The sequence below is a fragment of the Mustela lutreola genome, chromosome 10, assembly GCF_030435805.1.
Source record: "Mustela lutreola isolate mMusLut2 chromosome 10, mMusLut2.pri, whole genome shotgun sequence".
NCBI lineage: Eukaryota > Metazoa > Chordata > Mammalia > Carnivora > Mustelidae > Mustela > Mustela lutreola.
Genome location: NC_081299.1, coordinates 38,119,445 through 38,143,381, shown reverse-complemented (window position 1 = coordinate 38,143,381; position 23,937 = coordinate 38,119,445). Strand labels below are relative to the sequence as shown.

Below are 23,937 nucleotides of genomic sequence, written 5' to 3'. Positions count from 1 at the left end.
TGCTAGTATGTCTTAGGAAAGGTAATTTTGTCCTTCTGATCTGGATTCATGTCTGTAAAGTGGGATTAATAACCTCTAACCTGGGCGCCTGGGTAGCTCAGTGGGTTAAAGCCTCTGCCTTCGGCTCAGGTCATGATCTCAGGGTCCTGGGATCAAGCCCTGCATCGGGCTCTCTGCTCGGCAGGGAGCCTGCTTCCCCCTCTCCCTCTGCCTGCCTCTCTGCCTACTTGTGATCTGTCTCTGTCAAAGAAATAAATAAAATCTTTAAAACAAAAAAACAATAAAAACCTCTAACCTAAATCCATCTCTTAAGGTCATTATGAGGATTAAATAGAGGGTACAGTCCAGGTCCTCAAAAAATATTAGTGCCCCCCCCTTATCTAGTAGAACTTTGGCAAAATGACTGTCATTTCTCTTTTAAGAATAATAAATTAATAGATTATAGGAAAGAAAGGCCAAGGGTAGAAAAGAGCAGAGATCTTTGAAAAACGGAAGCTGTCTTCCTTCTCGAAGTTTTTCTGATTCTGAATTTAATTTAATTCAAATTCCTTCTTTTTCCCCTACATGAGGAAGCTTGTGAGGGTAGCTTCAGAGTGCTATCAAGGGAGGTGACTTGGGGCCCAGCTGGGAGCAGCAGGAAACTTGTCACCTGCATGCCTGAACTGGCACCCAGACTGCTCACCTGCAGTTCAGACTGAGGAGGAAAGGCCGGACTTGACCTCGGATCTGTATTGCCCAGGTGGCCCCAGGCAGCGCATCTCACTTCCAGGGCTGCTTGTCTTCCCGAGCGCTGTGAGCAGATTTGCAATCCTGAGGTCCGCGGCACAGGAAGGCCCGGTGGATCTGGTTATCTGATCGCAGGCCTGCAGAGATCCGAGTGATCGTGTGAGCAGAAGGAAGGCAAGGCAGAGGAGGCTGGCAGGATTGTTACTTACTGGCATTCGTGGGTGGGCTGTATTGCTGCGTTGTTTTTTTTTGTTTTTGTTTTTTAATGATTGTAAAATGTCAGTAATTGGTGAAGGAGGAAGTGCTGCTGACCGACCTCTGTCTTTCTGTCTGTGTGTGCCCACCGTCTTTTCCAAGCCAGTCTTCAGTCGTCTTTGAACAGTGCTTCTTGCCAGTCTGCCATCAGTTTGGGGGTGTATGTGCGGTCTCTCAGACCAGGACCTCTCCCGAGAGGTCTCCTGACCGCATGATGTGGTTGACCTACAGGTCTTGCTGCAGACAAGGACTTTTGGCAGAGCCTCTCATTACCCTTAGGAAGTACGCTCATTACCAGCTGCCTCCCCTCCTTCCCTACAGAGGCCGTTTCCACCCTCGATAGACTCGTTAGAAACACAACATAAATGGCAATGTCAAAGTCAAAACCCTATTTTTTTTTTAAAGGATAACATCAGCAAATGAGGTTTGAGTTGTTAAAGGAGCCAGAAAAGAGAAACACCTCTAGTTCATTGCTAGATAATTCTGAGTCCTTTACATTTAGTGACTCGGCTCTGAAACTTTGAGTGCTAACCTTGTAGGGAGCATTAGATTGTGTTTGTCCCATGCGCCGTTAGAGTCAGACTAAGGAGGCCATGGTTTGGTTTGATTTGGGAAAACCACACGTGTTCTGAGCCGGAAGGAACGCAAAGATGAAATCCCCCCTTCCCAGTTCCGTTCACAAGAAGCTGAAGCCAGAGGTGGGAAAGGACCTGTGCAAACACACTCCAGCTGATGGCCAAGCAGGGCTGCTGGCTGCCCCCTCCAGTGGGCCATGGTCTTCAGACTTAGCTGTACACCTGAATTACTTAGGGAACTTTCAACGATCCTAGTCCCTAGGCCCCAGTCAGCATAATAAATCCAAATCCTGGGAATGGGGCCCAGGCACAGGCAATTTTTACAGCTCCAGAGGACCCCCGGCTGTGCCACAGTGGAGAAGCACTGTGCCGGGACAGCATGCTCACTCGAAAGGGAGAAAGGTCCTCCTGAAGTGCGACAGAGAGACAACTGTATACCTTCCTGAGATTCAGTCAGGTTCTCAGTGGCCTTGTTATAACTTGAGCAGAGCTTAGAATCCTCGCCCTACAACTTAATAGTCGAGTGACTTTTGGCAACTGGCTTCACCTTTCTCAACCCAGTTTTTCCATCTGAAATGAAAATAGGGTCTCAATGCCTTCCTTCCAGGGTTGCCATGGAGATTTGAGATCGTAGATATAAAGCACTCAAATAAGGCCTGGTGCCTTATAGGTATTTAGTAAATAAGCATTATTTCCCTCAAACAAAGTTAATGTAGTATTTATGGAATGAGTCCTTGTAGTTGTGCAGCAATGTCTTTTAAAGGACAAGAAAAGTTTCCAACTGCCAGCCTGTCCGATGACACAGGTGCTTGTGTTCTTATCCCTTTCAGGTCCATCTGGGAAGCGGGATTTGGGTTGATGAGGAGAAATGGCACCAGCTACAAGTAACCCAAGGAGATTCCAAGTACACAAAGAACTTGGCAGTCATGATTTGGGGAACAGATGTTCTGAAGAACAGAAGCGTCACAGGAGTTGCCACAAAAAAAAAGAAAGATGCGGTCCCTAAGCCACCCCTCTCGCCTCACAAACTAAGCATTGTCAGAGGTAGGTCACTGCAGTACAAACGCAATGACTGAGATGTTGTTCTGTACTCTTGTCAGGAAGGTACCAGACACAGTTCAGGTCAGCAAACACTGAAGCCTCTCCATGCCAGGCCCCAGGCCATGTGTGGGACCTAAGAGAACAGGTATGGACCTTGTCCCTGGAGAGCTCACATTTCACAGGGAGATGAGCTGTGGACACAAGTACGGTTCAGGTCGCTAGCGTGAGGGGGACTGATGATGTGTTGAGGGAGGTCTCGGGAGAGGAGCAGACCCCTAGCTAGAAAATCAGGAAAGGATTCCTGGGGAAGAGTCCCTGCCTTGGGCCTCAGAAGCAGTGCTCCTGACCACTAGCCTCTAAATGTCCAGCTGCCATGTTTCAATGAAGAAAGTAGACTCCACCAACATGCACATTTTGAGCAGGCCACATGCCAAGTTCTAGGGCAGATAGCAAATATGTCAGATCATTTCAGGTACTGGTGAAGGTGGTGAAGCATCACCTTATGTTACAGTAGGACAAAGAGGGCTGTGTAAGGTGTGGTGGTTGGAGCAGGCCTGCTTGAGGAGGATGGGGCCTGGAGGTAGACAAGGCAGCCCGGTGGAGGTCTGAGGTGTGGTACAACAGGTAGAATACACAGGTGCAAAGGCCAGCACGCTTAAGGGATGAGGAAGCTCCAGACACGCAGAGTCATAAGTGAGGGGATAGTGAGGTCAGGGAGGTGGCTGAGAGCAAGTCTTGAGGGCCGAGAAGGCCACATGAAACAACTGGAATCTGTGGAGTTCCAACAACACATGACTCCCAGGAGAAGGGTGGTGGGGTCTGCAGATCGTGGAGTGACCAAATGGGAGATCAGTTAGGACACTCCTGCTGTGGTCTCAGATAGAGATGATGGTGTCATGGACCTCAGTTATAGCAGTGGGAATGGGGAAAAATGGCCAGATGTCGGGTATGTTTTGGAAGTCAGGGTAGAGCAGGACTCAGCGAGATTCAGCAGGCTGAGGTTGGAGCCATAAGGTTCAAGCCCGTGCCGCTGTGATCTGGTGTGAGGCTTGTTCTGCTCTAACACAGCTGCCCTTGCCTGGCTGACTCATGACTAATTGATATAGGCAGCCACTTATTTTCAGACAGGTTACCTTTAGTCTGCCTGTTGTCTGGAATGGTGGGTCCAGAGCTGGGAGGTTGCCATGAGAAACAGGCCTTCCCGGGGATGCAGTCCTGCCCTGCTAGATAGGTGACCGACCTCTGATTCTATTGTACTGGTTGGAAGGTGACTCAGCAGGTCCCAGATGTCTCCCAGTGACTGGCTGACCCACCATGGTCACGTTGTGGGTCTAAAATCGTCTGCCGCATGTCTGCCTTAGGCACGAGTCTGACCTTCTCTGACTCATCTTCATGTCCTTGTTGCCTGGCACAGGGCCTGGCACACAGTAGGAGCTCAGTAAATGCAGTTGGAACAAATGAAACACTGAGAGCAGCAAGCTGGTCCCCTGATTGACCCTTGGTGTGATTTCTTGTCAGTCACTTCCCCTCCGTGTCTGAATTTCCTCAGCTGAAAACTTCCCTCCTCAGACAACTAAAAGGATAGGATTATAGCTTGGAAAGAGTTATGTTCCAACTATGAAGAAAGTTACCATTCATTTGTTGACAAGTTTGCTGCCTCCATGGAGCTAGCGTGAGCCCGTGATGATCATGTCATTGAAGCTCACTGTCTTTCAGTGCTTCTCAGCTTGCGGGCTCTCTCCTGTCCACTCCTGGGGCAGGGTGACAGCAGGTTGAAACAGGAATCAGGTATCAAAAGCCCGGGTTCGAGCCCCAGCTCTGCTTTGGTTTAGCTGTGAGCTTACCCTGGTTCGTACTATATTCTCTTTTCTTTCCCCCAGCCTAGTGTCGTTCCGGCATCGAGTGGATGCTTGGTGTCTCCCATCTGTAAGGATCACCATCCTTGTTCTGGCTACCCAGTGGCCCACCTAGACATTTTGAATGTTCTTTAAACCCCACTCAGATGATGTCCTGTGCAGCTGATTGGGCCCCCAGAGCTATAGAACAATCTATAGGCGGCTCAGCTGTGTGGACAGCGGCCATCCCACACTCACAGACTTCTGCCCCACCTGCCACACCCCCCACCATGCCCCCCCAGGTTTTCCTCACTGAGCCATGCCCCTCATCCCCCCAACCAAGGAATTTTTAAGCCTTCTCTGCTTTTCCTAACATGATAGTCCACATCTCACTCTTTCTCAAAAGATGGCCATGCCTCTTCCTTCATAGAGAAAAGGAAAGGAACTCCCACAGCTCTGAAGTGCAGACTTCACTGTAGACTTAACTGTACCCTCTGTTCTTCTGCCTCATGGCCCAAAAGAAGAGTTTCCTTCTCCTATTTGGGTCTGGCCTGTCTCTCCATCTGGATCCCAGCCCCGCTGCCTTCCTAAGTACCTCATTCTTCCAATTATGCTCCCGCGCTCCTGCTTCCTTCCCAGCATCATTTAAATAGACTTTGACTCTTCATTTCTCATGAAAACAAATAAAACACTCCCTAGAGGCCACTCCTACCACCTAGCTGCTGCCATGTCTCTCTTTTTCCTTTCACATCCAGATCTCTTGAAAGGGTTGTCTACACTCACTGCCTGTGTTCACTTGTAATGCCCCAGCTGCCTGGTGTCCACTCCCAGCCCTCGACTACGTCTGTTCCTGCCTCGTTTCGCACACACTTCCTCCTTTCCAAGTCCAGGGCATGTGTTTCACCTCCTCCCCAGATTGTCTGACATGACCACTCCTTCCTTACAGCGAAACCCTCCCCCAAGCTCCATTTCCTCCTGCTTCCCTGGCTTCTCATCCCTCTCGTGGGCTCCTCTTCTGTTGCCCTGGCATCTGTCCCCACAGCGTCCTCTTTTGCCACCAGCTCCCAGCTGGTCTCACTTTGCGCTGTGTCCATGGCCCTCTGTGTGCTGATGGCCCGGGCTGAAATCCACACTACTCGTCCTGGTGCGCATCTGCTGACCTGGCCTCTGGGGACCTCTCTGTCCTCCGATTTCCCACCATGCTCCAACCACAGGGGCCTCTTTTCTCTTCCTTCACCACCTGCCCTGCACACCCTGCCTCCTTCTGGTTCTCCCGCGAGGCCTTCCCCAACAGCCCAGTCTTCAGGAACCTTTCTGCTGCTCTCCCTACATAAAGTCTGTGCGTAGCATTTCTTGTTTGTTCCTGCACTGGGTAATCGTCTTTCCCCCCTGCCCGGTGGAATAGAAGCTTTGTGAGCATCTGGTTCAGGGGAGACAGGTAGTGAGTGCTCATTTGCTGACTCAGTGGATGGTGCTCGCAGATCTCTCTTCGGCTCAGTCCACACTTCGGAGTTCCCGAGCCACATATCCAGGTGCCCACGGCCTTCTCCTCACCAATGCCCACGTGGATGCTCCTTCCCTTCTTGCTTCTTTCTCCTCCCTTCAGAGCCTTGGGCCCCTCCTGCTCCCCTGTCTTGGTGAAGGTCGCTGCCAGCCAGGGGCCCAGAAATGCGTCACGCTTGCCTCCTCCACATGCCTAGTTCTGTCTGTTCTGCCCCCAAATACATCTTAAACCACCCACTTCTCTCCCTGCCCCACCGCACCTTTCGTAGTCAGGCCATCATTCCCCCCCTACACAACTCCACAGCTTCCAGACTCCTGTCCCCATTATGTAACCAGAGTGATCGTTCAGAAACCAAACATGATCCTGTTTCCACCACCCCGTCACAGCCAGTCCACGGTGCCCATTATTAAAAGGTAAGCTTCTTAATGAGTCACGAAAGCACCTTTAGAACCTGGCCCCGGGCCAGCGCTCCAGCTTTATTTTTCAGCAGTCTACCCCTAGAGTTCTCGTGAACTATTGTACTCCCTGAACAAGCCTTGCACCCTTGTTGGGGAATTTGTAAATGCCATTCCTGGTGCCTAGACCACAGGTCATGTTCCCCAGCCTGCATCCGTGCCGCTTTGCCCGGCTGGCTGCCGCTAACCCCTCTCCCGGCCCCAGATATGCTTAGGAGACCCTTCCTTCGGGAAGCCTTCCCTCACCTCTCAGGGTGGGTGGACACTGCGGCTACATGCCTCAGAGCCCTTTGTGCCCTCCTCTATCCCCTTTTTACTGTATCTTGGCCTCCCAGAGACCTGCTCTACCCACAACCCTTTAGAGCCCAGAAACACTTGCCGTGCAAGTGAATGAGAAGGAAGAATGACCCAAGGCCACTCAGCTGGTTAGGTGAGAGCCGGGTAGAACTAGGCTTTCAGACTTCCTTGTCTCCAGAGGTTTCTTGTGCTACCAGTGTTAGTTCTTTCTTTACTACAACCAGGCAGGCTTGAAGTCTGTCTCCTATTCCACCATACACTCACCATTTTTAGCCTGATTCTTTGAGCTCCTCCAGACTGCACTGGACTGGTTCTTCCCATGCAATCTCTTTGTGGATTGAGATTGCTTCCATTAATTTGGTGTTTACCACATTTAGTCTTGTTTGCCATATAAAAATGATAATCCCTGATGCTCACGAGGATTTTTTCATCTCTTTGATTTTAAAGTTGTTCCATAAGGCAGCGGGATGGGTGAACACTGATACCGTTTTAGAATAAGGGAAGCAGGACGGCTGTGGGAGAGTCTTGCTTTAATAATCAACTCCAGAATGACAGTTAAACCTTATTAAGGTCAAATGACCTTTTGCAGAGTGTCTGAGCTTTCTAAATGAGCCACAGCATTGAGTTCTGGTTAATTTTTATAACTTTTTTAATAGGACACCTTAGCGCTGTTATAAACCTTGTTAATTAAGCAATAATCTCAAATGCTCCCTCGCACAGGGAGACATTCCCGGCAAGTGCAGGTGATTAATATTTAGAGTCTAACAAAGCCTTTTAATCAACCTGAGGGGCCGTGCAGTGCTCTTGCCCCCAGAACACGAGAGCGGTTGGGATTCTGGGGAGGACTCCTGTAAACCTTTCTCCATTCACCCCTTTTTCTTCCTGCCTCTTCTGTGACCCCTGCCAGGGCTCCGAGGGCCATCACATCCACCCTCCTTCTCTCTCCTCAGCCTCTTTCCCACCTTTCTGGCTTCCAGACAGCTAAAGAGGTAGCACTGAAAGAATCTTCTTGAATTATGGGGTTTGCCATCCTGTTTTCACAGATGGTAAACTTGAGACCCAGAGGGGTTGGTTCCCACTTAGAGGTTGCACAACAACTAGGGAAAGAGCCAGAATCGAACCCCTGAACTTCGAAGTGGTTCTCAGCACGAGTTGCCTCCCTCATTTGATTCAGGTTCCAGCAAAGTCGCTGTTAATGTCTGCTTCCTCCCAACCCAGAGCTGGAGATGGAATGTCCGGGCCTTCCTGTCTGTGGGAGAGACACTGGTCACAGTTTTATTAGACTGCAGTCAGTGCTTTGAGAGAGTAAGCTAGCGGGAGCTCAGAGGCTGTCAGCAGAGTGGGGTCTCCCAGCTCAGTCTGGGATGTCCCCGGAAGGCTGAATCTGGAAGGATGAGTAAGGTTTTAGGGCACCAAAGGTTGGAGCCAGGCTAATCCGGGAAAAGATGATCACAGGCGCTGATTTGTGGGATAGCCTGGAGGGGGAGGGAATTGCAGGTGAACCCAGCAGAAGGCAGGACTGGAGCCAGACGGGGCCTCCTACCTTCTTGTCTCAGTCCCTGTGGAAAGTCCAAGACAAGATGAAGTGGAGATTAGTGGGCTCTGAGTGGTCAGGGAACAGTGGACGTCAACCAAAAGCTTTTAAAGTTTTTTCTTTGCAAACCCCTTCTCAGTGGGGGGGGGGGGGGGGGTGGCAGGGGGCCAGGGTCCCTGGACACAGAGAACGCCTCCAGCGCTTGCCCCAGCAGTGTGGATGGCACCAGGAAGCAGGCTGGCCACATACCCAGGAAGGGCTTGGCACTGGGGGTGGCAGCCGCGGCCTGTGCCTGTACTCAACCCCTTTCTGCAGGCCTCTGCCTTCTCTCACACCAGTGGAGGGTCAGCATGGGGTAGGCCCTGCAATCCCTCGGAGCGTGACATGCTGCATCTCTAGTAGGACTGCCTGTTGTGGGCTGAGCTGGTAGACGAGATTTTGTTTATCTTCCATTGCCATTCTGTAAGAGTGGGTCGTGGTTCCTGTCTCAGAGGTCAGGAAGCGCAGATTCAAAGTAGTTAAAATTCTTGCCCATGATTATGTACCCCAGGGGCACATTCCCCATGCACGCCTCCAGTCCCCTCACATCCTCTGAGGTTTCCCTGGGAAAGCAGTCACTCATTCACTTCACATAAATTCGCTTAACCTTGCCCCTCCGCAGGCACTGTGGTAGGCCCTGGGAACGAGCAGTTGTGGTGCATAAGAGACTTATAACAGCCCCACGGAGGCGTAGCACTCCTTACGGTTTGAGGAAGGCTTGCAAAATGTTGACCTCCTATGTTCCATCACAGCCTGAAAAAAGATAACCTGTGGCTTGTCATCCTTGGTTATTAGGTGAGGAATCTAGGGCAGTGATTTGTCTCAGGTCCCCGGGCTAGGAAGTGGGCTGAAGTCAGGCTCGTCAGACTACGTCGGAGGCTTGCTCTCGGCTTCATCACACTGCAGATGTCAGACTCCGTAAGAGTGGCCATCCTCAGCCTCAGTACTAATGACCACGATGAGACGCCACTTCACACCCACCAGGCGGTCAGAACCTTAATAACCTCACAGTGTCAGGTGCTTTTGAGGATACAGGGCAACCCATGCTTGCATATGCTTCTGTTAGGGCCAGCACAACCGCTTTGGAAAGCAGTTCACCGGGTACCATCTAGCAAAGCTGAGCATGCACATGCCCTAGCATTGGACAGCTCTGCACGGAGGCCGGTGCTGGGGATCCGCCTGCGCGTGCGCTCCACGAGACATGCGCCGGGGTGTTCGTGATTGCAGAACACTGGAAACCATCCAGGTCTCCACTGACCATAAAATGGATCAGCAAATGGTGGAGCAGTCCTTTCAAGAGCGTACTGCCCTCCAGGGAAAATGAATGAGCTGCAGCTGCCCACTTCCACTCGGGTAAATTATGAAATGCTGAGTGAAAAACAGAAAGTCAGAAAGATATTTGAGGTGTGGATACCCTTGTAAAACAGTTAGGAAACAGGGAAGAGTAAACAATATGTCATTTAGGAATGTATACACATGTGATAAGATGAGAAGAAAAGAACAAATCCAGAAGAGTGCTTCCCTCTGGGGAGGTTGGGCTTGGGAGGGGACCCCAGGGGACCAATGATGTCTTATTAAGCTGGGTGGTAGGCACACGGATGTTGTATCCTAATTTTTAAAGGATAAACTTACAGTTTCTATCTATTCTTTTCTAAGTACACTTGTGATGAAAATTTTAAAATACAGCTGTGCCAGACACGAGAATTGGTGTTTGGGAGGGATGTCAGGAGGCCCATTTTCTTTTTGCCCCCTTAAAAGATTGTACTCCAATCCACCATTAATCCTTGGCCGTCTTGTTTCTTTCCCCTGTCTAGAGTGTTTGTATGACAGAATAGCACAAGAAACTGTGGATGAAACTGAAATTGCACAGAGACTCTCCAAAGTCAACAAGTACATCTGTGAAAAAATCATGGATATCAATAAATCCTGTAAAAATGAAGAACGAAGGGAAGCAAAATACAATTTGCAATAAACTTTGGATTTTTCATAAAGCCTTATCGTTTTTCCTTGCGTGGCTTGTGATTTGCGGGCGATGGTGCTGTCCAGATCAGACCCAACCGTGCGTGGTGGGATGCGGGCAGGGAGCCAGCAGGTTTCCAGGGTCATCGACTTGCCCTGAACGTGGACTCCCCATTCCAAAGAAGTCAGACGGATTTGCTGAGACTCAGGCAGCAACATGGCGCCAGCGTCATTCTGGGGATGGGGAAAGTACTGTCTTTTCGGAGGGGGATAAAGTGTCTCTGAGTTGCCTATCACTTGACTGAGAATTTGAACTAATATTTTTACCATTCAAGGACTTCTATCTCTGTTCCTCTATTTTGTTCTATAATAAAGCCTCATTAATTCTTTGATGTAGACAATCATTATCCTCATTTATTTAAGGATATCAAGTGTACAGAGGAGGTGACCAGTGTCCTTTGAGGGGCGGAACATTCAGGCTGAAAGCAAGAAAATTCATAAGGGGTGTGTTTGCTGTCTGCAGATCCAAAGGGCTGTCTCGAAACCAAGTTACTTTCTCGTACTTCAAAGAACAGATCTAAGACCAGACGCCCTTTTCACTCAAGATGATCTGAGATCCAGCTTCCTTGATAAGTTGAATCCATCTCTGTAAAAGGGTATGGGGGGCGGTAATGTGAGAAGTGGTCCGACATTACCTTCAGGAAGTAGGGGGCAATGTCACCCCGTGTCAGTTCGTTTATCCTTTTATATCTCAAATGATCTTTCAAGTTACATAATTTTTATCTCACTCAGCAACTGCTTCACTAAGGTGCCTGGTGCACAATCTGGCAAACCACATTCGATCTTCCTGTTGATTTGCACTTTCTGTAATGCCTGTGAAGTCAGCATGGTGTATTGGAAATGGCAAGGGTTTGGGGCTGAGCGCCTGGGTTCCAAGCCTGGCTTCCCTGCTTGCTTTGGGCTTAACCTAATCTCTTGAGTTTCCGTTTTCTGTTCCATAAAAAGGAGATGATATCTACCTTGCAGAGTTGCTATAAGAATTCTTTACGTATATATAAAGTGTTCAATAAATGTTGCCGATTATTATTTTCTTCATTTCTGGTTATTGGCTTTTAGGCATTGGTTGAAAAACTTGGGCCTCTGTTTTCTCTAATGCTTGATCCACCAGACCACTGAAGGTCTATAAGCCAAAGGTCACGGTCACTGGGTTAAGTAGGGGTGGTGGCTACATCTTTGAGGACTTTTATTTTAGTAAATAAAAGAATCCTTTGTAATGTGAAATATCGTATACTTGATAACAAAATGTGTAGATGTGAATTTCCTTTTATGGCATTTCCCCAACTTTCCACAAACTAGCAGTGTGATCTTGGGCTGGCTGCTTAACTTCTCAGAGTCCTTATCAATATAATGAGGAAAATAATGTCTACCTCACAGGCTGTATGGATAATTAAATAATAACAGATAATATATGTCAGGACTTTTGTAAGTGTTTAACACAGTTTAACTCGTTTCATGAGTAAAGTTTGTGACACTTGGTAGCAGTGTTTGATTAATTCATGCTATTAAAATGGGTTCATTTCAACGGCGTGGGCACGAGTAGTGCGGAATGCATGAGAGACTGGGGAAAAAGTATGCGTTATTCTTGAGCTCATCGCCTTTTCTCCCTAACCACAGTGGCGACCCAGACACCCAAAAGCTCTGTGCATTTCCCTTCCAAGACTATTACCATATGGTACCCACTTTATAGGTGCTTTTAGGTTGGTGGGGGAAATAGTCTTGGAAATACATTTTAAAACGTTATAAGAGATGTGAAAGTGCTTTGTGTAATGTATATTGCCTATAGGATGGACAGACCAGGGTGGGAAAGATTCTGGGATCTGCGTTCAAATCCTGACTTTACCCCTTCTGGCAAGGTCTTTTGAGCTCTCTGGGGCTCATTTCTTTTAAAGTGGAGATAATGATCCCTAACTCAGGGCTGTTGTGAAGAGTACTCCAGGTAATATCTGGGAAAAGGGCTCTGGAAATCTCAAAGAACCACACAGATGTTAGTTACTTTTAGCTTAGAAGGCAGAATAAAGTCAAAAGTGGGTGTGACAAGGAAGGACATAGAACCAATTCTGATGGGAAATCAGGAGAGATTCATACCCTACTTAGACTGAAAGGGTTTTGAGCCCCTCTTGTGTACCCAGTGCCCTGTTACTATCATACAGGGGCAGGACCATCATTCCTGTACCTGCACAAGTGAAGAAACAGGTTCAAAAAAAGTGGGGGGGTGGTGCTAAATAGCATGTTGGCCAACGTCTCAGATTTGTCAGCAGTGAAGTCAGGTCAGAATCCAGGTCTGTGCACAAACCCCCTTGTCACCTCCTCCCTGAAAGGTGAGTGGGATGTTAAGGCCTGGCTGAGACTCTAGGACTGTAATTTCAGGGTATATTTAGAGAGACCCAACCTCCGTAACCAGTGGAAATCAGTCTCATTAATTGAAGCCACTGAAGGAACTATAGTACCATTTAAAAGGATTCACAATTTTATTACAGATACATAGACAAAACTCAAATCATTTGGTGTGGTAGAGAGTTTCCAAACATGTCCAATATTAAGAATTTTCTGAGGCTTAAATTACAGAATTCTGGGCTGTGGCTTAGTGAGCTCAAGTCAAGAAGTTTGAGATGGGGCTGGGACTGTGTATTTGAACACAAGCACCTCTCTTGAGCAGTATCAGTCCAGTAGAAGTCATTCAACGACCTGCTTTACTGGAGGAACAAGAGTGTTTCCTACATAAAAAGATGTGCTCCTTCTCCAGTACCTGAGGATGCCTGAAACAGAGTAAATTTCCTTTTGAGTAGCTGAGGCTCCACCCCCAAAACTTGTTCCGAGTCACTCTTTCCTGATCACGGAGTGCTGAGCCGTTGGACAAGATGCAGGTGACTTTCATTTTAGGCCCCAATGAGCATCCCCTCCCTTTCATACTTAGGTTCTTTCTTTTCGATTCCTGTGACAGGCCGGTGAGCTGTGGAGGACAGGACAGTCAGGTCTCAGTTGGCAGAGTCTGGATGGATGGAGTTTGGGTACTGTCTTCACAAGTCCTGGCAACAAGTTCTTGGTTACGGAAAGATGAAACGGAAAGATGTGGCTTGTTTTTATTTTCTGCCAAAGGAATGTGTGTGAGTGACCGTTCTGAGCCTGTGGACTTCTTGGGTGCATTTCAAATTATGATTTGCTTTTGTAGTTATAAAGAAATAAAAGCCACTTCATAGACATTTTTGGGAAAACGCTCCAAATTGGGCTACTATAAGCATTGCGATGTATCTCTTGTAGTCTCTTTTTCAAGGCCTGAGTGTGTATTTTGCATACCTGTGATCATAGCCTATTATCAGGTTTGCAGCCTTCCCTTTCCATTTATCATGTTTCCCTGCTGCTCCGTGAAATGTAACCGTCCATTGCAACATCCACCAAGTTGACGGACGTCAAGCTATAGTGGAGGAAGCCATCTGCTGGGCTGTGGGGCTAAGGTGGAGGGCTGCCAGCTCCTGAGGGAGGCCCGCTGCCCACACGGTCCAGGGCAGGAGGCAGGAAGAGCCTGAGTCTAGAGGTCCCCACATTCGAGTTCGTTTCCCGAGACTCACACCGACTGCCTCACCTGACCTGAGTTCCGTCCTCTTTCTGAATGCCAGCTTCTTCATTTGCAAAATGGAGGAAATAATGTCTCATGATGGGGTTGTTAGAAGGACTGAGAATGTAATTAAAGCACCAGGCCGGAGTGGACAAAGGGCCACCAGGATGAGAGCTGACATTCTTCTCCTCTTCTCTCCCCACGACCATTTAAGTCCTCCCCCAAGTGCCCCGGTCCAGTCTCCAGCCTACTCTGACCTCTTACATGGTGACCTTGGCTTTCACACCTACTTTTGGCCCTCCAGACAGCTTGTGCTTATCCCACAGCACTTGGTGCTCCTGGGCTTTTCCTTGTGCACAACAAGCAGGTCCCTCCCCGCCTTCCGGCTCCCCGCGCCAACCTTGACCCTAGCCCCACCACCCAGCTGCCCATTTGCCCTTCTTTGTCCTTTAGGTTATTTATAAACAAAACTCAGGGGAGGGTTTCTTGTGTGCACAGTTGTTTGTTTTGTTTTTTCCCTTTATATTTTCTATCATTTTCTTAAGGTCGTTTTACTGGAGTCAAAAGGAATGACATTTTTTTTATCAGTCTTGATACATATAATGAGTGTGACCATGTTTTAAATTATTCTGCCGCCTTACTGGGTGAAAACTAGTACCTCATTATATTTTCTTTGATTATTTCTGAGATTGCACATTTCCCCAGAGTATGGTTTCTTGCTTTCAGAAAACAAAGCCTTAACTTGTGAGCATTTCCAACAGAATCTATTTCATTTTCATTTTCTGTGTTTAGTTTTCTCTGGACAAATGCGTTTACCTTGGGCATATAATTTTTACTTTTATATCTGTAAAGAGACATGTCAACAGATACTTTCATCCCCTCTTTTGAAGGAATTGATCAGTTTGTGCCAAACAGCTTCATAGGCTTGTGGAACTTCTGGGTCAAAAGTGCAGTTGGAGGGGCGCCTGGGTGGCTCAGTGGATTAAGCCACTGCCTTTGGCTCAGGTCATGATCTCAGGGTCCTGGGATCGAGCCCCGCATCGGGCTCTCTGCTCAGCGGGAGCCTGCTTCCCTCTCTCTCTCTGCCTGCCTCTCAGCCTACTTGTGATCTCTCTCTCTGTCAAATAAATAAATAAATAAAAATCTTTAAAAAAAAAAAAAAAAAGTGCAGTTGGAGGTCCTCTATCCAGATCTCCTATCCACTACAAGCAAATGCCTTTCTAGACCATTCCTGAACATCTCCAGGCATGGGAGTCATCTTCCTACCCAAGAGTTCATCCAGTTATTGCTGTCAATCTACTTCCCTAGGACTTCTAAGGTCATTCACATTCTCTCTCTGAAGACACGAGAACACTTCTCCTCATAGCCCTTTTGCTGAGTTGAATGTGGCAATTTATGACTCTTCACCAACTAATAAGTAGTTCAAATTCCGTTTTACCATTTTCACATGAGGGAAGCTGTCCAGGAAAGAGTGGGGCTTCTGGACTTAGACAGCCCTATGTTCAAATTCTGACCACCACTGCCTCGTATGTGACCTTGAGCAAGTGCTTAACCTCTCTTAGCTTCAGTTTTCTCATTTTTAAAATGGGAACCTATTATCTACTCGCCAGATGTATGAAGGGCTACATAATAAGATAATGTGAGTAAAGCAGCAAGCCAATCAAAATCTCTCAAAATCCTAAGACTTTTTTTTTTAAGATTTTGTTTATTTATTTGACAGACAAAGATCACAAGCAGGCAGAGAGGCGGGCAGAGAGAGAGGAAGGGAAGCAGGTTCCCTGATGAGCAGGGAGCCTGATGCGGGACTCTATCCCAGGACCCTGGGATCATGACCTGAGCCGAAGACAGACGCTTAACCACCTGAACCATCCAGGCATCCCAATCCTAAGACTTCTGACCACCTGCTTACTCTTCTATGATTGTGTCCCTAGAAGATAGGGTTCAAGACCAGACAGGCTCTTTAGGAAGGGTCTGAGTGGCACTAACTAGAGAAGGTTGTCACCTCTTCTGCTAACATATCTCTGTCAATGTGGCCTATGCCTGAACTAGCATCTCCTGTGATAGAATTGTCTCCAGTGGAGTGTATGGCCATCAGGCTTTCCCCTGCTTTTTCTCTTTCGCTAACACAGCCCTTGAGCTCACAGTGTTATAAAAGGAGCATGGGTCTTGGAGCCAGAGAAACTAACACAAAATTCAGATCCTGACTTCAGTCTTTGTTGGATTAGAGGAAATTGGTCCAGACTATAATGTCCCCACCTTGTCCTTTATGCAGTTGTTGTGGGGATCATACTGGCCTGCTACAAGGGCAGATCTATAGTCCCCGCCATCCCAGTTCCAGGCTTCAGAATAGTGCTCCTTTGTGTTCCCTTTTTCCTTTTAGCAGCTCTTTATATCACACACACACACACACACACACACACACACACACCCATTCAAGTGCCTGTGGGTTGTTTTTTTTTAAATTGTATCTATTTATTTGAGAGAGAGAAAGAGTATGAGCAGGGGTGGGGGGGGGTGCAGAGAGACAAACAGATTCCCCGCTGAGCAGGGAGTTCAGACACGGGATTCCATCCCAGGATCCTGAGATCATAACCTAAGTCAAAGGCGATGCTTAACCAACTGAGCCACCCTGGTACCCGTCAAATCTGTGTTCTTAGGTTATTTCTTAAAGGAAATACAGGACTTTGCATTTATCCCTCTTCCATGTCATCTGTTGGTTTCAGCCCAATATTCCAGCTGGTTGAGATCTTCTTTTCCATTTGTGTTTAAAATACAAAACAGAATTTGAGGAAAACCAAAGCCAAGAAAGAAAATCCAGCCATAATCCCAAGAACCAAGCCCAGCTGCATGTCGATCCTGGGAGCCCCTCCTGTCTGTCCATGGGCAGCACCTCTTTGTTCCCAGTGACTGGCCAGTCTCCCATGATCCTGCCTTGCTCATCCAACATCATGTGGCCAACATTTCCTCCTCTGCTGCCCGATTTGCATAGCTACCATTTTAATGCCCTTCCCGGTATCGGGCTGTGATTACCTTCTTATCTCTTGTGTGTGTTTTGCTGTCTCTAGTGTCTTGCTATTAGAGATAATGCTGCCATGATCGCTTATGGTTGTTTGTTTCTTAAATTCCCAGGACTGAGCTAATTGGGTTAAAGGGCAAGGACATTTTGTAGTCCTTTCCATGTGTTGTATTGCTTTCCAAAAGGTTCAGCCGTGTCTCGAGCAGGGCAGACATGCATGTGTTTTGGGAATTTTTTTTTTTTTAAAGATTTTATTTATTTATTTGACAGAGAGAAATCACAAGTAGGCAGAGAGGCAGGCAGAGAGAGAGAGAGAGGAGGAAGCAGGCTCCCTGCTGAGCAGAGAGCCCGATGCGGGACTCGATTCCAGGACCCTGAGATCATGACCTGAGCCGAAGGCAGCGGCTTAACCACTGAGCCACCCAGGCGCCCTGTTTTGGGAATTTTTAAAGAAGCATGGTAAATTAGCTTTCTATGGAGATGTACTTCTTCAACTCCTTTCTAGGCTAATCGTCTGGCATGCATTTGGGTATGTGAGATCCTTATAGGTTTCGATTCTATTATATGCCCTTTCTCCCAGTTTTGTGGTATGTATGTATGATCTTTTGCGTCCTAACCAAATTATCGAAAATAATGCTTAGTTCAGTGAAAAGAAAAGAGCCATGTGGTCCTCCACTAAAGACCCTCTTCTCATCACCAATCAGCCTTTTCTGAACTAGGTTATTCTAGTAGCTGGGATTCCTCCATCTGGTGAGATCACGTAACGGCTCTGAGATGTGGCATTTGAGCTTCCACCTGAAGGATGAGAATGGCTGTCAGCTGACCATTTGTCTGTCAGTCCATCCCTCCCTCTGTCCATTTTACATATGCTGTATGTCTAGCCTGTGCCCAGCACTCTGACAGGCACTGCTGCTCAGGTCTAAGCAGGGAGTCACACCTCAAGTGTGGCTCCAAAACCTGTGTTCTTTCCACTGTTCCAGAATGTACTGTTTTAGCCCCATCTGATCGGACAGTGAGGATATGGGCATTTATGTTTCATTAGAAAGGGGGGAGAGATTCCGTATTCTGCCTCACCGTCTGTACCCAGAAGTTTCCTCCATCAGTGATTATGAAATTCATTCAGTCATTCGGCAAATAGTTATTGGGTGCCTACTGTGTGTCAGTCACTGGTCTAAATGTACAAAGGGCTTAAACTCTAGCAGAGGTGGAAAGGGATAGGGAGGAAGATGAACAGTAAATATAATAAATAAGAAAACTGCAGAAGGAAGTGAGTGCCCTGAGAAAAGGAAAAGCAGGGCGGAGTCAGGGAGACCCTGTGCAGTGAGGAGAAGGCTGGCCTCTCAGTGGGGTGCTAGGGGAGGCTCATCCAGATGGTGAAGGCTGAGCAGAGAGCCCAAGGTGCTGAGGTGGTCAGCACGGGGTGGGCAGCCCTGCAGGACCCTTACCGTGGGAGCTGGAGGGATCCCAGTGGTGGGAAGTGAGGGGCATTAAGTATGTCCTGTCTGCCTGGAGCCTCGGTTTGACTCATACGGGAGGAAGGGAGTGGGGGAGAGGAGGAAGGGTGGATTTTGCCTGATACTTGGAGACACTGTATGTAGCAACCAGCAGGATCCTAGCGTAGAAGAAGCATTCTCATGAAGAAAATGTAACAGGAGGCTTCAGAAAAGATAGGCTCTCGAAGGAGGTGGTGGTGAAGAGTTCTCCCTCTGGATCCCTCCCTCTGATCTCTCCGGGAAGCTAGGGGTCCCTTGCCCTGGATGGAGGTGGGGGAGCTGGGAGCTGGGTAGTTCTAGGTTTGAATCCATGTCCCCTCTCCTGCTACATGAGTCCCATGGGTTCCTGAGCTTCTGTTTCTACATCAGAAAAACAAGAACGGTAATTCTCACTCTGTAGTATTGTTGGGAGGACAAAATGAAGAAGCACACTAGCTAGCTCCTGACAGAAACTTGGGCCCTGGGGAGGCGCTCAGCTGCTGGTGCCCCAACGGCATGTGGAAGCAAAGGGATCCTTTCACTGATGCATCGTGTCATCAGACGTGGTGATGGCGACGCCGGGCATCCTGACTAGCTCTGAGACCTGGCAAGCTGTGTGTGTGTGTGTGTGTGTGTGTGTGTGTGTGGTGTGTATCGGCCTCTTTTCTCCCCTGTGGTACAGCACCAAAAACACTGCCTCTGAGGGTTTGCTCTAGGATTTGGTGAAATCCCAAGTGAAAGTGTGTGAGCAGGAGCCTGGCCCTGGCTCAGTCCATGTCCTTTTGCTGGCGCAGCACCTTGGGTCCCTAGCAGGGCATGCACCTGTCGTCACCCTGGCAGGCCCGGCCCCCACCCTTTGCACAGTAAAGCTTGGAGAACCAGTTTTATCTAATGAAGGATTATCTAGATGCTATAGATTATCAGCCTGTGTCTCAGCCCAGACGTTTCTAAAAAGAGAGCAAAATGGTCGGTGCCAGCATGGGGGGCCTGGGTCTAGTGGACTGGGTGCTCGTCAGATGAATGAATGAGAGAATAAATGAATGGCTTAATTTTTATTTTATTGGCGAATAATATAAAAGATGTTACTGCTTGTGATTCCTCATAGCAGTTCTCTGATACATCTTTATTTCAAAGATGAGGAAACAGGCTATAAAGAAGAGTAATTAGAATTTCCTGAGTTACATAGTTAATGGATGGAAGTTAAACCCAAGTGTCCCGAGGCAAGATCCAATGCTCTTTCCCCTCTACCAGGGGTTCTAAAACTTCAGCCCGCTTCAGAGTTTCCTGCAGGGCTTGTACAAACTCTGTCATAGTTACATTTACCGTCCACTTTGGCCTCTTGGTTTCTGTTTTGTTCACTGATGTATTCTGAGTACCTGGCACATAGTATACACTCATTTAAAAAAAATTTTGAATAAATAAATGCAAAAGTCAAAGACTTAATAGGATGCTGTTGCCCCAATCCAGACCGGAAGTGAAGCAAGGACCCCAAAGTTGGAGGAAGAGGAATGGAGCAGAGACAAACCCTGTAGTCTTGCAAATCAATCACAGGCCTGTCCCTTAGCTCCTGCCTAGGGGCAGACCATGGGTGTTCCTGATCAGAAACACCTGATCTGTGTTATGGGAGGAAGGAAGTAATAAATGTCCAGGGCCTGGACCACTCCCACACAGAGTCTTCTTTGGGAAGAATCTGGACAAGAGATCCTCCTCACCCCCTGGAATGGGCACCTGAAATTTATCCAGAAATTTTTAGTGACCCCAGGTTGCCAGCACTCACACTGGACACCCCCGGATGCATGGTAGCAGCCATCAGAGAAGCTCCTCAAGGAAAAAAATCGCCAGGGTGGCCTTCTCCAACTGTCCTTGGTTCTTTGCCATTAATTCCTCGGCAGTTCTCACTCAGGGCCATCTGCAGCCCTGTCCAGAACTCAGCAGAGATGGGATTGCCATGCTGGGAAAATTCCAGGGGCTTTCGGGTGTGAGTTGCACACCCAGCCCCAGGGCTGTGGGAATTGGCTCCTACTATGCCTGCCCCAACCCCGCCCTTATGTACACCTTTCCCTGGTTTTGGAGAATGGCAACTCCACTGAAAGGGTTTTCTGAAACCAAGGATGTGTCAACCCTTTTTAAAATTGCCTTGTGCCTCTGCTAGTCTACCAGCCTGGATTGTCACTGTGCACCCGTCTTTCTTGCCGGACTGTGAGCACTCAAAGGGGCCACGATGTGTTCCTCCTTGAGTCCCTGAGCCCAGCACAGGGCCGGGCACAGTTGCAGTCCTGGCCTCTGATGACCAAAGGCTGTGCCAAACAGGTAGTCCCTTCTGCCTGGAGGTTTAAGGCTTTGCAGGATCAAGAAAGCCCGTCATGAGAATGTCATGAGACCTCCCTGGCCTTGTGCCCCCAGGACAGGGCACCACCAAGTCAAGAAGGAAGGAAAAGATTTGGCAGTGGTGAAGTCTGAGGAGTCTGACCTCCCACTGCCTGGGGCTGCGTGAGGGCTCTACCACTCGCATCCGTGTGACCTTGAGTGAGTTCTTTAACTGGTGTGGGCCTTCGTTTCCTCCTCATAAAGTGGAGGTCTCAGGTTCCCACGAACAGCCAGAGTATCTGTAAAGCACTGAGAACTGCACCGGACACACAGTGCTGTGGAAATGCTCGTGGTCACTGTGAGCAGGGCCAGGAGGTGGGAGAGGGTGGAAGTTTCAAGGAATGGATGTGAAGTTGGTGTTGGGAGAGGAGGCAGGAGAGGGGGGGTTGGGGTGAGACCTTAGAGGGCGTTGGCCCCAGGCTCAGTGCTGGCCTCTGAAGACGGCAGATAGCTGCTGAAAAATCAAGCCAGCATAGTGCGGTGGGTGGCCTGCGGAGAGAGGGGAACCCATGTTTTTGGAACAACCCAGGTGAGCGATGATGAGGAGCAGATGCCCACTGTCCTTCCTCCTTGAGTGTCAGCACTGCCAGGAGGGGGAACCCGGCTGCAAGCACCATTATGCAATGGCCCGGGTGGGAAGCGCACCTGCTTCCAGAGCAGCCCCTCCTTCACGATCTGGAGCAAGGCCCGCCCTCCTCCTGGGTACTCAGCCCCTGTGAGCGGGAGATGAACTGTGTCTGGGGGTGGGAGGGGGCGACTGCAGGCCTGGATTTGACTCTTGTCAGGTCTTCCCCGAGCACTCACTCCCCTGATGCTGTGGAAACAGCATCCGTCCCTGTGGAGCCAGCACAGGTTGGAACCTTTCCTCTAGCACTTTTGAGTAACATGACCTTGGACAAGCTACTGAACCTTCTGGGTCCTCAGATTTATTAGCTCTGTAGAAAGAATACCGTGGGCACTGTCTTAGGGCTGTCGCCAGAAGTCCTGGGCACACGATATTCAGTAACATGCACCACCTGGCCCTTGGCCTGACGAAGCAGGGAGCCAGGATGGCGTGCTCCGCCCATGCTTTGAGGCTGGCTCATTTATTTTTTTTCTTGAATAAATGTGACGTGTAACATGGTGGGAGTTTAAGGTGTACGGTGTGTTACTCTGAAACACGTATACGTTACACTGTGATCGCCGATGTAGCAGTATTTATCGCTTTACTTAACAGTCCAGTATTATTGTCTGTATTCATTCTACTGAGCATTAGATCCAGGCTTCTTCACTACTGTTACAAGCCCGTTTCCTCGGTTACAGTGCCCGTGACCTTGAGTCCTCCTGCTCCCCCCACCCCCACCCCGCCCCTCCTCAAGTGAAGGAGCGGATTTAAGCCTCTGCCACATTCTTTCCCCAAACAGGGGCGAAGCCCCTGGCCCTGGATATGAAAAATGAGAGCCACTCACTACTGAGAAGCTATCATTGTGGGTAGAAGGAGGGAGGCCGTTAGTTCCTCTTTCCAATGGCTCTTTAAATTATTTTCATTTTGCTGACTTAGCACTTTTCTGAGTGGAAGGAGCTTTCATTCAGAGGCCATTTAAACAGATAGCCTCATTGGCTCCAATCTCTTGGGGGGGGGGGTTAACCCTTTGTAACCCACACTGGTGCTGCCTTCCTGCGGGAGGGGCCGTGAGGGAGTGGTAGGTAGCACATGAGGCTTTGCAGGGTGGGGCTGCCCTTCACTGAGCCAGGTGTAAAAACTGAGCACCACACCTACCTGGAGATTTCCAGCGTGGGCCCATTAAAGGCACAGAGGAAGTAGAGACTACGGTCAGATGTGAAGGTGGGTTGGGCTCTCCCACTTTTTAAATTATAATCATAAGGTGGCTTCTTTTCTATCTTTTTCTTTTTTTCTTTAAGACTGAGGTTTTGGTGTTTTGTGGGGGGAGTAGTCACTTTTTTTTTTTAATTTGACTTTTACTTAGTTAAGATACAGTGCAATATTGGTTTCTGGAGTAGAATTCAGTGATTCAGCGCTTACATACAACAGCCAGTGCTTATCACAGGTGCCCTCCTTAATACCCATTACCCTTCTAGCCCATCCCCCACCCACCTCCCTCCACCAAACTTCAGTTTGTTCTCTGTCTTCAAGAGTCCCTTATGGTTTGTTTTCCTCTCTCCTTTTTTCTCCTTTCCCCACATCCCATATGTCTATCTGTTTTCTTTCTTAAATTCCACATATGAGTGAGATCATATGGTATTTGTCTTTCTCTGATTAACTGATTTCACTTAGCATAATGCACTCTAGCTCCGTCCACATCATTGCAAATGGCAAGATTTCATTCTTTTGCATGGCTGCTATATCCCACATTCTTTATCCTTTCATCTAAGACTGAGCTTTTGATCCAGACTTCCTTACGCAGAGTAAGAAGGGCAGCCAACAAGAGCACGTGAGGCCTCTCCCGCACCCTTCCCTGCCCAGGGCCAGGAGATCTTTCCATTAGCTTTGTTGAGCTCCTCCTTTCGGTCAGGATCCACACTGAAGACTTCACACTTTTAAAGCGTCACAACAAGAATTATTTCAGAATCAGCGTTACTGTCTTTATTTCTCCTGATGAGGACACCACAGCCCAGAGAGATTTCGAGAGGTTAGCTTTTTTGCACACTGTCACACAGCTAATAAGTGAAAGCTTCAGGATTCAAATCCAGGTTCTTCTGAGACCAAGCCCACTATTCTTTCATCATGGCCTCAGTGCTTTCTAGTAGTCACACTGACCGCAAGCAGGCTGGGTGCCAGACCCTGACCTCTGGGACAGAGTTAGAGGAGTGCTCGTCTGCCACACACACCCCCACCCCACGTTGGGGTTAGGGGATGGCGATGTGCATTGTACGAGTTTCCCTTGTACAGCAGCGGGGATGGTAGAAAGACAGAAGCAAGAGCCCCACAGCAGGATAGTGCGCATACATGCTAGCACTGACTTTCTTCCTAGAGCAAAATACCATCAGCAAACAACGAACCAGAGCTGCATGTATTCACATAAAGAAATCCCCAAAGCATGATGTGGTGTCAGAAAAGCAGGCGGTGGAAGGAAACTCAGGGCCTGAGTCGATGTATGTGAAGCCTTCCAACAGGAACACCACCACCGTTCAGGGACATGGAGCTGCACAGTCTGAGTGTGAGGACACAGGTGGAAAAGATGCCTGGGCTCTGGGGTCATCCTGCTCCGGGGAGGGATGGGCCAGGGTACAAAAGAGGTGTCTGCCATG

At 48.5% G+C, this 23,937-nt stretch overlaps 2 protein-coding genes across 5 annotated transcripts in view; both read left to right on the top strand.

The window, feature by feature from the left end:
• BEND5 (BEN domain containing 5) overlaps positions 1–10,612 on the top strand; it is a 46,401-nt gene extending 35,789 nt beyond the window's left edge. For all 3 annotated transcript variants that reach the window (XM_059137377.1, XM_059137379.1, XM_059137378.1), the window contains 2 exons: positions 2,387–2,600; positions 10,076–10,612. In XM_059137377.1, coding sequence (XP_058993360.1) covers positions 2,387–2,600; positions 10,076–10,233 — 372 coding nt within the window. In that variant the 3' untranslated portion in view covers positions 10,234–10,612. The remainder of the gene's footprint in view (positions 1–2,386; positions 2,601–10,075) is intronic.
• Positions 1–23,937, top strand: part of AGBL4 (AGBL carboxypeptidase 4) — a 1,588,908-nt gene that overhangs the window by 1,392,000 nt on the left and 172,971 nt on the right. The gene's annotated exons all lie outside the window — the stretch shown is intronic.